Source organism: Vidua macroura, chromosome 1 (assembly GCF_024509145.1).
Source record: "Vidua macroura isolate BioBank_ID:100142 chromosome 1, ASM2450914v1, whole genome shotgun sequence".
NCBI classification, from domain to species: Eukaryota; Metazoa; Chordata; class Aves; order Passeriformes; family Viduidae; genus Vidua; species Vidua macroura.
In genome coordinates, this window is record NC_071571.1 from 142891384 (window position 1) to 142904037 (window position 12654).

The 12654-nt window shown below is 41.1% G+C and overlaps 1 protein-coding gene across 13 annotated transcripts in view; it reads right to left on the bottom strand.

Moving 5' to 3' along the window:
* Positions 1 to 12654, bottom strand: part of MTSS1 (MTSS I-BAR domain containing 1) — a 127952-nt gene that overhangs the window by 108729 nt on the left and 6569 nt on the right. For 12 of the 13 annotated variants that reach the window (XM_053976993.1, XM_053976984.1, XM_053977070.1 and 9 more), the window contains one exon: positions 2320 to 2381. In XM_053976993.1, coding sequence (XP_053832968.1) covers positions 2320 to 2381 — 62 coding nt within the window. Of the gene's footprint in view, positions 1 to 2319; positions 2382 to 5834; positions 5861 to 12654 lie in introns of those variants that run through there. The other variant, XM_053977039.1, reaches the window with a different exon arrangement.

Below are 12654 nucleotides of genomic sequence, written 5' to 3' on the forward strand. Positions count from 1 at the left end.
ATTTTAAGAATAAACATGCAAAAACTTCCTTTTATCTAGGATCCTAGCCAAACAGTTTCCTGCATTTTTCATGTGGGGAGTATGAGCATCCCTTGAAACAGAATTTTTTTTTGAAATTAGACTGGCCTGGAGTTCTTGGACAAATGGAAAAGTGGGAAAAAAGGAAAAAAACCCTCAATTTCAAGAAAAAAAACAAAACAACTCAAACCCACAAAAACCATCAACCCCCAAACCCCCAAAATTACCACAACCCCTTTCTGATCTAGTGCTCCTCCAAGCAGGACCTTTCCTGAGAGGTGCACCAGAAACCTCAGACTTCACAATCCAAAGTGTCAACCTCACTAGCCCAATCTCCTTCCATGTTTGGAAAGCACCCACAGACCACACATCTCTTCAAGTGGACAGCAAACGTGAGTTACAGTTTTCCAGACACGTTTGTTCTACATAAGCACACCCCAGAGTTCTGAACACCTCAGGTCAGTCCCAATTTCTGAAGGTTTATAGTCTGGTTGACCCAATTAAAGAGAAAGTAGGCCAGGGCTCTACAATTGTGCCCTCTCCACAGTTACCTCATGGTTCTGTTCCTGCACATCTTTTCTAATAGTAATTCTGATTTTCTCCCCTGATGGTGTCAGTCAGCCTTCTCAAGCAAAATCCAGAACTGGGACTATCACATTCACTTTGTTTCAAGAGCTCCTTCGTAGCCTCAAAAAACCCAGTAGACCTGCAGGGAAGCTGATCCTTGGCCAGAAAGACCACAGGACTGCTTAATTAGGTCAGATTTTATGCAAGTCTCACTCCAAATATGCTCAAGATCCAGAGGACATAACTGGCAGTGTAGTAAATGGCCTACTGACAAGCACAAAAGATTTGAACACACACAGAAAAAAACACCCCAGGCGTGAGAGGACCAAGCAAATGCATAAGGACTCTCCACATGCCCCGGAGATTAAAGGGAGGGCAAATCCCCCACCCTGACAGCTAGCTAGCAATATTGGGCCCTGGAACCAGAAAATCTTTTCTAAAATTTTCCTTAACACTCTTTGTGATGCTCATCTTCCAAACTTGTGGGTCACACTGCTATTCATATACTGTGTTGTTAATTATTAATTATATTGCTAATAACAAAGTTCCATTTCCCCAGTAACAAGATCCAGAAAGACCTGGCTCCAGCTCAAATGACATCTGCTGTCCTTTATCAGAGCACACAGAAATGAAACAGCAGCAAAAGGCTCACATTTGCTAGAAACAAACAGCAAATCCTCGAACACAGGCTTTCAAGCTGCCTGCTTGCATGTTCCTGTAGCACTGCACTGACTGAATGCAACACCACAGGACTGGGAAATAAACAAAACTATGCCTCATGCCATCCCAGAAGCCCTGTGTTTGAAGAGTACATAAGGCTAGGAAAGTTCTCTATTTCTCTTCTTTCTCTACTTCTTCTACATCTTCCATATTCACTGTGACATCATTGCTAGAGAAGGAAAAAAACCACATGCAAGTGTGGCATGTTAGGCACGGTGTAGTAGACAGCATATTCCAGCTGTTAAGGGCAAATTAAGCAAACCTCCAGCTTCTTTGGGAATGGTTCATAATGCAACACAGAACCACAAACCAAACTGCCAATAACCTGTTACCATTACAGCTGCTGCGGACAAAAACTGGTGCTTTATAGAGCAGAGGGGAGACTCTGGTTTAGGGAGAGTTGTGAGGAAATGGAGCTTTTATTTGTATCAGCAGAAACAAATTTTACAAATTAATTAATTCTAGAGGTAGAATTGGTCTGAGCGTGATACTTCTGCCATATACGAAAAATCCAGAATACCATTTTCAAAGTATGCCCCAAAACTTTAAGTTTTAATAATCACCAATGCAAAGCAATCCAGGAAAGCAATTCCCTTCATTTTTAAGTCAGAAGAAAATGCTGTTAAGGCTACCAAAAACTTTTTAATATTTTGAGCCCTCTTCCAACATAACCCCTTTGTATTCTACACTAATAAAAAGGGCATCATAGACCTAGCTCCAAATGTGTGTTCACTAAACAACAATAAACTCTTTCCAGTTTTTCATCAATATACATGAAATTTAGCTAATTTTATGTTTATTATGTATAGCTGGTGGCCTATTGTGAATTTTCCTAAATACATTAAGACACCAGTAGTAGTATTTTAAAAATTACATGCAGGTATTGACTAAGAAATATGTGCAATTTTACTAGAATGTGCTTAGAAAATTATCCTTGCAAAAGCTCCATTTAATCTTAATGTTTGCACATCCAAGGAACTGTAGGGGATCTTGACTGTGTAACATAAAACTTACCGAAGCTGAGACTGCAGTTTCCCAGCTTTATTTATAAAATCTTCCCACACTGGATAACTTCCCTGCAAGAAAAAACAAAATACAACAATGAACACTTGATTGGAGCATTCTGATTTTAATACTATAGATCAAATTAAACTAGATATAAAACAATAACTAAAACTGTAGTAAATCCTAATCCATGAACATCAAAATTGACTGCTTCTGAATCCAGGTGAAATAGTAGTCCTCTGATGAGGCTTTACAGTTTTTCTGAATAGAAACACTGGGCAAAAGGGATTTGAACTGAAGCAGCAAAAAGAAATGCCTTCCTTTGGATGGATACAGCAAAAACCAAGCCCATTCAAAGCAGGGTAGTAGTATATTGCAACAGCATGTACAGAGAAGCTCCCAAAACCAAAGGCAGCAGAGTTATTCTTCTTTACCAACTGATCCATCTGTGTTTTTTCCAGGTTCAAAGCCTGTACAATAAAAGTGTGACTTGACCAAGACACCACCTACCTCAAGCACTGCCTCAATATAACTCTGTAATTGCACACAGAAAAGCACAGTGACAGCTCAAGACAACCAGCTCTCTCAACAGCCACCTTTGCACTACAAGACCTGTTTCCAAAACAGTCAAAAGCCTTGGAGACAATTTCTGAATTGAAGCTGATAAAGCAGCATGGCATTGAGTGCATACAAAGTGCTTAAGAAGGTTTAATTCTTCCCGACTTCAAGTTTCCTGTAGAATTTTCCCCATTTTTTAAGACTGGATTAAAACCCAAAGTTATACTTAGAATATGGACACAAAGTATTCTTGCAAGTCCTGATCTTTATTTGCCAAAGTTAAAACAAAAAATTGCTCTCTGCTCTGAAATTGCTCTCTGCAGAGCAAGTACAAATTTTCTGCTAAGATCAAAAATGTGGTAGAAACAAACCTCAAAATTTCTCTTTGATTGGAGTCTAGAGAATAAAATAAAATATCCCTGATTCCTTTAATAAAGGTATAAGATTTGCTGTTACCAGAGCAACAACACAATAAAACCCAGATAAGGCAGATCCTCAAGGCTAACATTACCCCAGCTCTGACTGGAAGAGGTTTCTATCAAGAGTAGTTGCTTGTAGCAAACTCAGTCCGCCCTTATAAACTGATCTGATTTTTGTAAGCAAACCAAAATCCACAGCCCACATTGCCGTGAGAGACAGTCTTTTGTTTTCAGGGCAAAGACAGGCCCTTCCCCAAAAGCTGTCAGACAAATTCCAGCTCCTCAGTACACCCTGGCAAGCCAGCTCCCAGACACCTGCATGGAAGCCCACTGGTACTCTACCCTCTCTTCTTCAGCAAGGCTTGTGGGGTTTTTACTAAAAGGAAAAAAAAAAAAAAAAAAAAAAAAAAAAGAGAGAAAAGACCCCAAACAATGCAAAGCAGGTGTTCATAAAACCTTGTTATACCCTACACATGACAGAACCAGTGGCAAATTGCAGAAGGGAAAAGAGAAAATAGCAGTTATCTGGGTGGCAAGACCTAGAATATAAAGTGCTTTGTGCTAAGCAAAAAACTGTCAGACATTTTAAAAATCAAAGAAACCCAATTATTTAAAAGAGGCAAAAAATGCTATTTCCTTAAACCTATTAGTCTTACTGCAATCCCTACTCTGAACCCCGTCTCTCATTGTCACCTGCACGCCATGCATGCATTATGCATGTGCATGCCAGGAGCCCTGAAAGCCCTGACAATCACCAGCACAGCCCAAGGCTTTACGGGATTCTCCAGCAAAATGCAAGCCGGCAAGCAGAGGATACCAAAGGAGCCTGATTATGTTTCCATCTCACTGGTGTATTACCCAGCTAAACACACCTGATGGCACGCAGCAGATTGACACCAGCCCTGTGTTTAGCCGCTTCCCAGGCAAGCTTAAGGCACTCCTATCAAAACACAGCTCAAGAAGAAACCCCCTTTTTTATTTAGCTTGTGGTCAGCCTGGAAAGCAAAACTGGGAAAGTCAAACATTTCCACAACTATTTAGTTCTTGTCTATAAAAATACTGTTTTCCTCAAACCAAGCCTGCTCAAGTAAGAGTTGACTTTATTGTTTGCTGTATTTGTTTGGTTGAAATCAATGCAGTTTGTTTACCTGGGCTCCCTATATAGTGGCAAAGAGCATCTGTTCTCCTTTCAGAGAGTAGAAAACTTGAGCTTTTGGGGGTTTTTTATGTCGCTGAATTAATACTTTCGCTGGTGGATTTTGTTGGAGCTCTTTTTTTGCTTGTTTTTGCATTTTTAAAGAAAACCTTCCAGCAGTTTTACATTAGTGATATGAAGTCCTATATTATTTGCTCACCTTGCCATATCTTGATCTCGCACTCAGCTGAAGTAAGAGGCATGTACTTCATCTGGGTTCCAGAATAATTTGCTCTCACTTCTCCCTGCTGAAGCCACATCCACAAGCTCATCTCTCCCTCAGATCATGAAGTCACACACTGAATTATATTATTCCTTTCAGCTTTTCCAAAGAACATTTCCATCACCACATCCCTGCTGAAACTGAAACCCCCTTCATTCCTACCTACAGCAAAAGTGCTCAACACCTACCACCACTTCAGAAGACCAAATAACCAGGGATTTATTCCAACTCCAGCACCTAGGAAGCAAGGAAGCCATCTAAGTGATGTCTGTGGGGACAAACCAAGGAGATGGCAGGAATCAAACCGGTGCTGTAAATTCGCACAGCACTAGTGCCCTGGGCAGCAACTCCTTCCCCAAGACCTCTTCCCTGTGCCACCTGGAGCACGGCAGCCCTGCTGTGTCTCACCTCCAGCAACTGTTCTTGCTGTTGTCAAAGCAGTGTCAAGAGAAATGTTAACAGTGGTGAAAAATACACATGCTTGATTCAACATGTATTACTTTCTCAACTTAAACACAAAGAAACAGCAGATGGAATTTGATGTCTTTGTCCAAGACATGCTTTTGTGACATAAAGCCTCTTCTGAAGAATAGTAGTAACACAGTATTTTTAATGCTGCCTCTTCCAGAGCTTCCCCTGCTCCCCCTGCAATTTCCAATTTCAGCTGGCTGATAAAGAAACTAATTTTTCCCCTTTTAAATGTCAGGGTTGCTTAGGCCTGGTGTTATCTCTGAAAGCAGGAGGCCTCCCCCAGGTGCAGCCGCACTTAGGGAAGAGCCACGGCAGGACCCTGGGTCACAAATTCCCATTTAGCTCCTCATGGATTAATCCAGGTATCAATTACAGTGAGGGTTTGTTTAAATAATTTTCTTTAAAATTGTTAAAGGATTAACCCAAGGACTATTTCCCCCGAAATAACTTTGTGCCCAATCATTTCTTAGTCATCGAAGGAAGAAATTTGACCTGTCCTGCAAGGAATGGGTGTTTCCCCCATGACACTCCATGGCATCAAGGCCCCTGGAGCTCCTCAGGGGAGCTCAGCTGCCCGCCCAGCATGTCACCAGTAAGCCGCAGCATGCCATTATCCTACCCCATTGCTTAATTAGTGGCCTTATAGGTGATTAGTCACCTGATCTCACAGCCCAGCTCCAGCTAATCCGTGCCAAACACCGGCAGGGAAAACACGGAAAACACCTTTCTGCCTCAGGGCTGAGAAACAAACTGGTGCCTCGTGCCTGTCACGCAGGTAGCCGGTCCGCATTAGGGACATGAAACAACTTCCCCTCAGGGACAGCAAGTGCGTCTGAAGTGCCAGACACCAACACCCAGAGCTGGGCGGAGTCCTCCAAAGCCACAGCTCCTGGACTGCCACGGGGAAAAGGGTGAGCCATCATCATTCAGTGAAATCCCATCCGACACCCAGACTCATGGACATGGGCAGATTTTTGTCCACCTTCCTCACCATTCACATCTATTTTAACTAGCAGTAAATTTCATCTTCTCCAGTCAGGTCTGATTTGCTCGTGACAATAACTAGTAAGTGATTTCTGTGTCTCTGTCTTAATCGTTTAGCTTTTTCTTACCATTTTCTCCCCCATCCCACTGAGGAAGAAGAGTTAAAAAGCAGCTAGCCAAGGTCAGCCCACCACACCAGGGAAGAGCAGGAAAGTATCACCAAGATGCAGTTAAGTCTTGGGGGGAGATTTTTTTATTTTGGTGAACCAGCACAATCCCCCTACATAAACACAACTCTACAGAAGATTTATGGAAGATAGTTTTCCCCTTCCTTTCAGGCCAGTGATCCCACACCAGGAGTGAGAAGAGACACACACACAAGAAAGTCAACGATTGCTCAAAAAAGGAAGGGTAGACTTGCAGCAAAGGATATTTATTGAAACTGTTATTGATGACATCTAATGGCAAGAATAGGAACCCAGATTGTTGTATCTAAGATTATAACTTAAGTATCAGCAGCCCTGACAGTTTTAAAATGTTCTCTCACTCTCTGTTCTCTCTCTTTTTTTTTTTTTCAAAAAGAAGTTATGAGTCTTCTTTTCCCATTAAGCAAAAAAGATGGTTACTTTATCAATTTATTTCCATGCACCCCAATTCCCACAGACAAGACTCATTCCATCTTCAAAAAACCCTTGACAGTGTTGTTTTAAGTGCTTTCATTTATCAGAAAGGCTTTGCAGCCCTATTACCAGCGCTTGCTGGGACATCAAGTACAAAGGCAGCATAACAGTCTGGAATCTTGTTCACAGCAACAACCCATCTAAACTTCTGGGGCAGGGGGAAAGAGACAGGGAGCCGCTCTTCAGTAAAGCAAATCCAGAATCTAATTTTGGCTGTTTCAGCTAGAGAGGTAACAGAGAGAGGAACCAGGCGAGAGCAGTGCCTTGGTTTTATCTCAGAGGTTATCAAACCAAGAGCTGAATGCCTTCCAGGAAAGTACTAACAATGACTAACTGCAAGACTTCAATGAAATGGAAAAGAAAACAACTACATAGGCTACAGGAGCTAGAACTTCTCCACCTCAGTGTTGTTCAGCTATGATAAGCTAAAAAGCTGAGTCCCCAAACACACAACAGTGTTACAGAGCTCCACGCCCTAGTAACACATCCAAATGCCATAGATCTGGTTTTGGAACAAAAATTGTAAATTGGCTTCTGCATGTGTCCTCCTACCCCTCCAAAGTAAATTATGCTAGAAACAAAAGATTTCTTTTTATATTTTTACCAGATAACAGAATCACAAGGATTATTATGAATGTCTCATTTCTATGGCATTCACTACACTACCTCCAAGTAGCAAAGAGACTTTATTGTGTAAAACACCACACAAGGTCACAGATGTTACACATAACAAATGGCAATCAGCAAGTATGGTTTGCACATAGAAGCTACCACTTCTCCAGAGTTATTTAACAAATAAAACCAGGAAAGAGTGGAGGGGAAGAGTACAGGAAAACAATAAGAGTCTGACAGAAAAAGGAGCGAGGAAATAAAGGGGAAAAAAGAAAAAAAACAACAGATTCCAGACACAGATGTCTTGACACAGTGGAAGACACAACAGTTTACAGGCAGTTTCCCTTCTCAGGTAACATTTGCACTGGAAGTTTGTCCTCTTTTCCAGAAGAATCAATAGTCAATTGGGTGAAAGAGCACTTGGCCAGCCATAACTGCAAGAGCTACAAAGTGCTACCAAACACTAACACATCCTCCTTTGTACAATCCACACATTTAACAAGTCCATGACTCATGGACAGGGCTGCCTAGACCCTTAACAAGTCACAAAAGGTCTTGTAACATAAAGGTGAGAACAGAATCAGCATTGTCTTGCCTGAAGTTCATAATTGCTCTTCTCCATCCAAAAAACTCTGCTTTGCCTCTTTCTACTCTGAAAAGCATCAAGAGCCTGTCTCATGAATGTTTCTAAGCTGAATCTCAAGTCTCAAATCTTTCAACACACTGAAACAGGAATTTTGCTGGCAAGAGAAACTTCATTCTTTATAATGCCACAAAGGTGTACACAAAATCTATTCCTTTACTCCTTTGATTTTCAAATACACAGAATCACAGAACAGCTTAAGTTAGAAGGGACATTTAACAATCATCTAGTCCAAGACCCCTGCCATGAGGAGGAATATCTTTTACTAAATCAGGTTGTTCCCAGCCCCATCCAAACTGAGCATGAACGCTTCCAATGATGGAGAATCCACTTTTCTGGGCAACCTTCTTCACTGTCTCACCCCCTTCACTGTAAAATAAATCAATTTGTGTCCAATCTAAAACTACCCTATCTACTCCCTATTTCTTATGTTCAGAATGAGAACTCAGTTAGCCAAGTCCCAGTACTGATTTCAGGAGCATCCTGTAGCCTGATGCTGTCCATTGTCTCTTTTCCAGTGGTGCAGGACAAGAGACAATCAATTTGGCTTCAGCAGAGAAGTTTCAGATTGCACAATACATTCAACTATAAGACCAGGTAACAGGCTATTCTGAAAGGTCAGGGAGCTTCCTTTCACCAGAACTCCTTCAGGAAGAGTAACACATTTGCATAGAGGTCTTGCAGAAAAACTCCCACAAGACAAAGGAAAACTCCCACAAGGCAAGGAAAGGGACCAGCTGAATTCAAAGTCCCATCTCTCTTTCTAAGTTAAAGGTATTGCTGTGCATAGGGGAAGTTTGAACTTAGCTCCATCAGCAAAAGGGACTCAACTTGTGCTGGGCCAGGAGTGAAAAGGCATCAACAGCAAAATACATGAATTTCATGGGATTTCACAGCAAGAGCTGAACATACACATTACTGAACAGAGGAGCAGACAGATACAGACTCAGGGTCTGAGCGACAACAGTGCATGCAGGTGAAAGGAAAAGCACATCAAAGATCAGAGTAAGATGTCATTTAAGCAGTAACTACCCTTCAGGAAAGAAAGCAGGCGTAATTAAAATCATAGTCTTGTACCCATACGATTACTTCCCTTATTTCTACCTCTTGTTTAGGGAATGGCAGGATTAGAAACTAGTTTCCCTCAGCATGCATAGTATAAACAGGCATGCCAAGCTTTGCTTTTCAAGGACATACATTATCAGACTATTGAAAATTATGCAACAAAACACTGCTGAAGACATCTCATATGCTATTAAAAAAACTGTGAACTGGGTATTTATGTATCACAGAACCACATGTTTAGTATTTTCAAAACAGTTTAGTTTTTTGTTTAAATAGTACATTAGAACAATATAGAAAACAGATAATAATATGACAAAAATCAATAATAAAATCCAGTCAAGAAAGTCCAGAAAAGGTATTCACGCCACTGGGGTAAAAAAACCAAAACAACAACACCACCACAGACAGATACCCATTTTTTCTAAATTCTCAAATCACCTGAAGAACTCTAAGGAATGCCCAATTCCCTTAGCAGCAGCATTGAAATGCAGCACTACTTCGCAAGAACACACATTTTTATTAGATCTCACTAACCATTTAAAGGGGGAGGGAATCTAAGTCTGGTACTAGTCTGTTGTCAGAGCTCTGGAGTCTTCAATTTGTATTGTAATAATGCCTGCAGTGTGTTAGCCCATGCTTAAACACCCCCAGTGAAGGATACCAGTTGCTCTATGGTTGTGACTCCAATATGTAGTACAGTAAGGACCTGTGAAAACTCATCCTGGCTTACAAATCCAACTCATGAGCCTCCTTCTATGTCAACAGGGACCACGTCAAATCAGTGCTGTCCACAGCTCAGTTTCATGGTTTATAAGATGAAGAAACTCAGCTCCAAAGCAGCCATTTCATGGTTTAAATCCAAGATTGGGTAATTAGCAAACAAAAGTCAGACTCATACTGTGAGAAAATACATCATGCATAAACATACAGTCTCTCATTCTCTAAACATAGGAAGTTATTCAAAAGACATGGGGGGCGGTGGGAAACAACTAGCCACAGCATCTAGAGACCTTTTATCCCATGCCACATTAAAAAAAGCTGGACATTAAGTAGTCTTCCAGAGGAAGCATTTAGTTCCACATTCTTCACTGCAAGTCAGAACAAGTTTGCAAGCCTGAATAGCAGACTTCTCCTTAGAGACTCATCAATACCACCTTTCATCCACTCAATCATTAAGTGGCCACTGTACATACTCAGCAGCTATTTTCTAAACCCACAATATTTCAGCTGGATCAAAACGAAGATAATTAAAATACCAGGAAGCAGTCAGTCAAGTTAATACCCAAATAGGACAGCCTCAAGCCAACAGCCCTGTGTTGGTAATGTCACCAACACCACTGGGGTCTCCCACTTCTTTTTAAGCAAGCAGAAACCCTAATTTCTGACCATCCACTCAACACAATCTTCATCCCACAAGCAGTCATAACAGTTTCCAGGACTCAAACTACTAACAAGCACTTGATTTGACCAGAAAAGTACCTACTGGGAGAAAGGCAGCAGCCAGGTACCCAAGTTTTTAATGCTTATTGACCTTTGCCTCATGACAGACAGTGAAGTGCAAGTATGCTTATTTCCATTTTACTCATGGGAAGATAAATAATCCCTTTCAAGCTCCAAATTAAACCCTTGGTTTACTCATGGGCAATGAGCATCCATGTGGTTTGCTCATGGATGGTATTGATAGGAGACATCCCAAATATAGCTTTATTAACAAAAAGTTCTAAATTATGCCTCCATACAGGGGGCTTCAGAGACATTACAAGGCATACATGTGACTTTTGCAGCAAAAAACCAAAAGATACATCTCATGCTCGGATGAGAAGCATGGTGACAGTTTATGTGGAAGAAAAAATGAGAACAAATGTGAACCTCTCTGTACCATGAGCCAAGTGTCTCTAGTTACACACTCATCAGCAGCATTTTACACACCAACACAAGCTCATTCCTGCAAGAATGGTTTGTTAAAGGATGACTGTACTCCAGCTAGCATCCTAGAATTCAAATCAACTACATATCACTTATGGCTGTTGACCAGAAGAGTGAAAAGTACAGAGCTCACACAAAATCCCACAAGACACAAATGCCTCATGATCAACCAGCTTATGGTTAAGATGTTCCAATCAGGCTTCTCCACTAAAAACTGAGAGAGGTCCTGTAGCTTCAGTTACAGGAGAGAAGTTCAGGACACTTCTGTTGAGAATTTATCAGTCATTTTTAGATGTCATCTCTTCTGCCTGCCAACACCAGGTTATCGCAGGGGTGAACAGCAACACGTCTTAAACAGTAAAAAGTAGTGCACATGTGAAAATAGAAACTTATTATACTGGGGGCTTAAACAACATTCCCTCATTAACTCCATGTTGTAGATGCACCCAATTTCTTCTTGTCCTGGGGGGAGGGAGTAGAAGTCACTAAACCTGCAGCCATAGCTTGCCTTTCTGTAAAATGGAAGCCATTCTTTGGAGCCAAGTCACACAGAGAGCACTTTGAAGATGAAAGCTGCTATGGTCTTAGCCACAAAGCTACCAGACATTTTGTCTCCAATCCTTCCAAACATGTTGGCATTCAAGCTATCTCAGCCCAGCAGGAAGAAGTCAATCAATGTCCTGAAAGGTCAGCATAGATCCCAGCAAACAAAGCAGTGCTTGGCACCTTACAGTATCAAGGCAGACATAATTTTCAAATTGAAAATGTATCCTTGAAAAGGAAAATACATTTCTATATATGAAGCCTGAAGAGACTACTTTATTCTGAAGAGTAGCCTCTTTATGATACTAACTCAAACTTCTCTGTACTCATCTTTGCACACTCTGAAGCAGACCAAAAAGCCTTTTTAGATATAGTTCCTATTTTGCTCCCTGCTTATCTTCAAGACCACACTGTCTTTGGGTAGACCATGAACCTTAAAAATGTTCTTGAGAAGTTGAAAACACATAGACTGCTATGCTACAGAAGATGCTGTTTACAGATCCACAAGTATACCACATCAACTCTTGCAACTTCTGTACTTAAAAAAAATTAGCTTCTCAGGTATTTTATCACAAAGATTTGGGTTCTGTTCATGCACACTCAGAACTCAGGAAGTAAGCAGCAACCTCCACTGAATATCACCCTCTGTTAGGTATTAACCAGCACTAAGCCCGTAATTACACAGACTTCTTGTTCTCCAACATTTGTTCAGTCAATTGTGTTTCATGCAGCACTGCACAACTCCTTCCACATTTAGAACCTCACAAACCTTATTGTGCAGCTCTTGGCATCCTGCCAGGTCCAAAAGGAGTACTCTTAAGAGATATCAAAAATCCTTGTTCTGGGTATGTCACAGGATAAGCCGGCCCAATACACACTTAGGTAGGAAATGTTCAGTAGTTGTATAAATTGTTAACACTCACATACGAGTATATGGATCAAGAAAGCATGCGTCCCTAAAAAATAAATTACTTGTGACTAAGTATGTTCCCAGCTATGCCCTGTTGCTTGAACCTCAGTGTCTA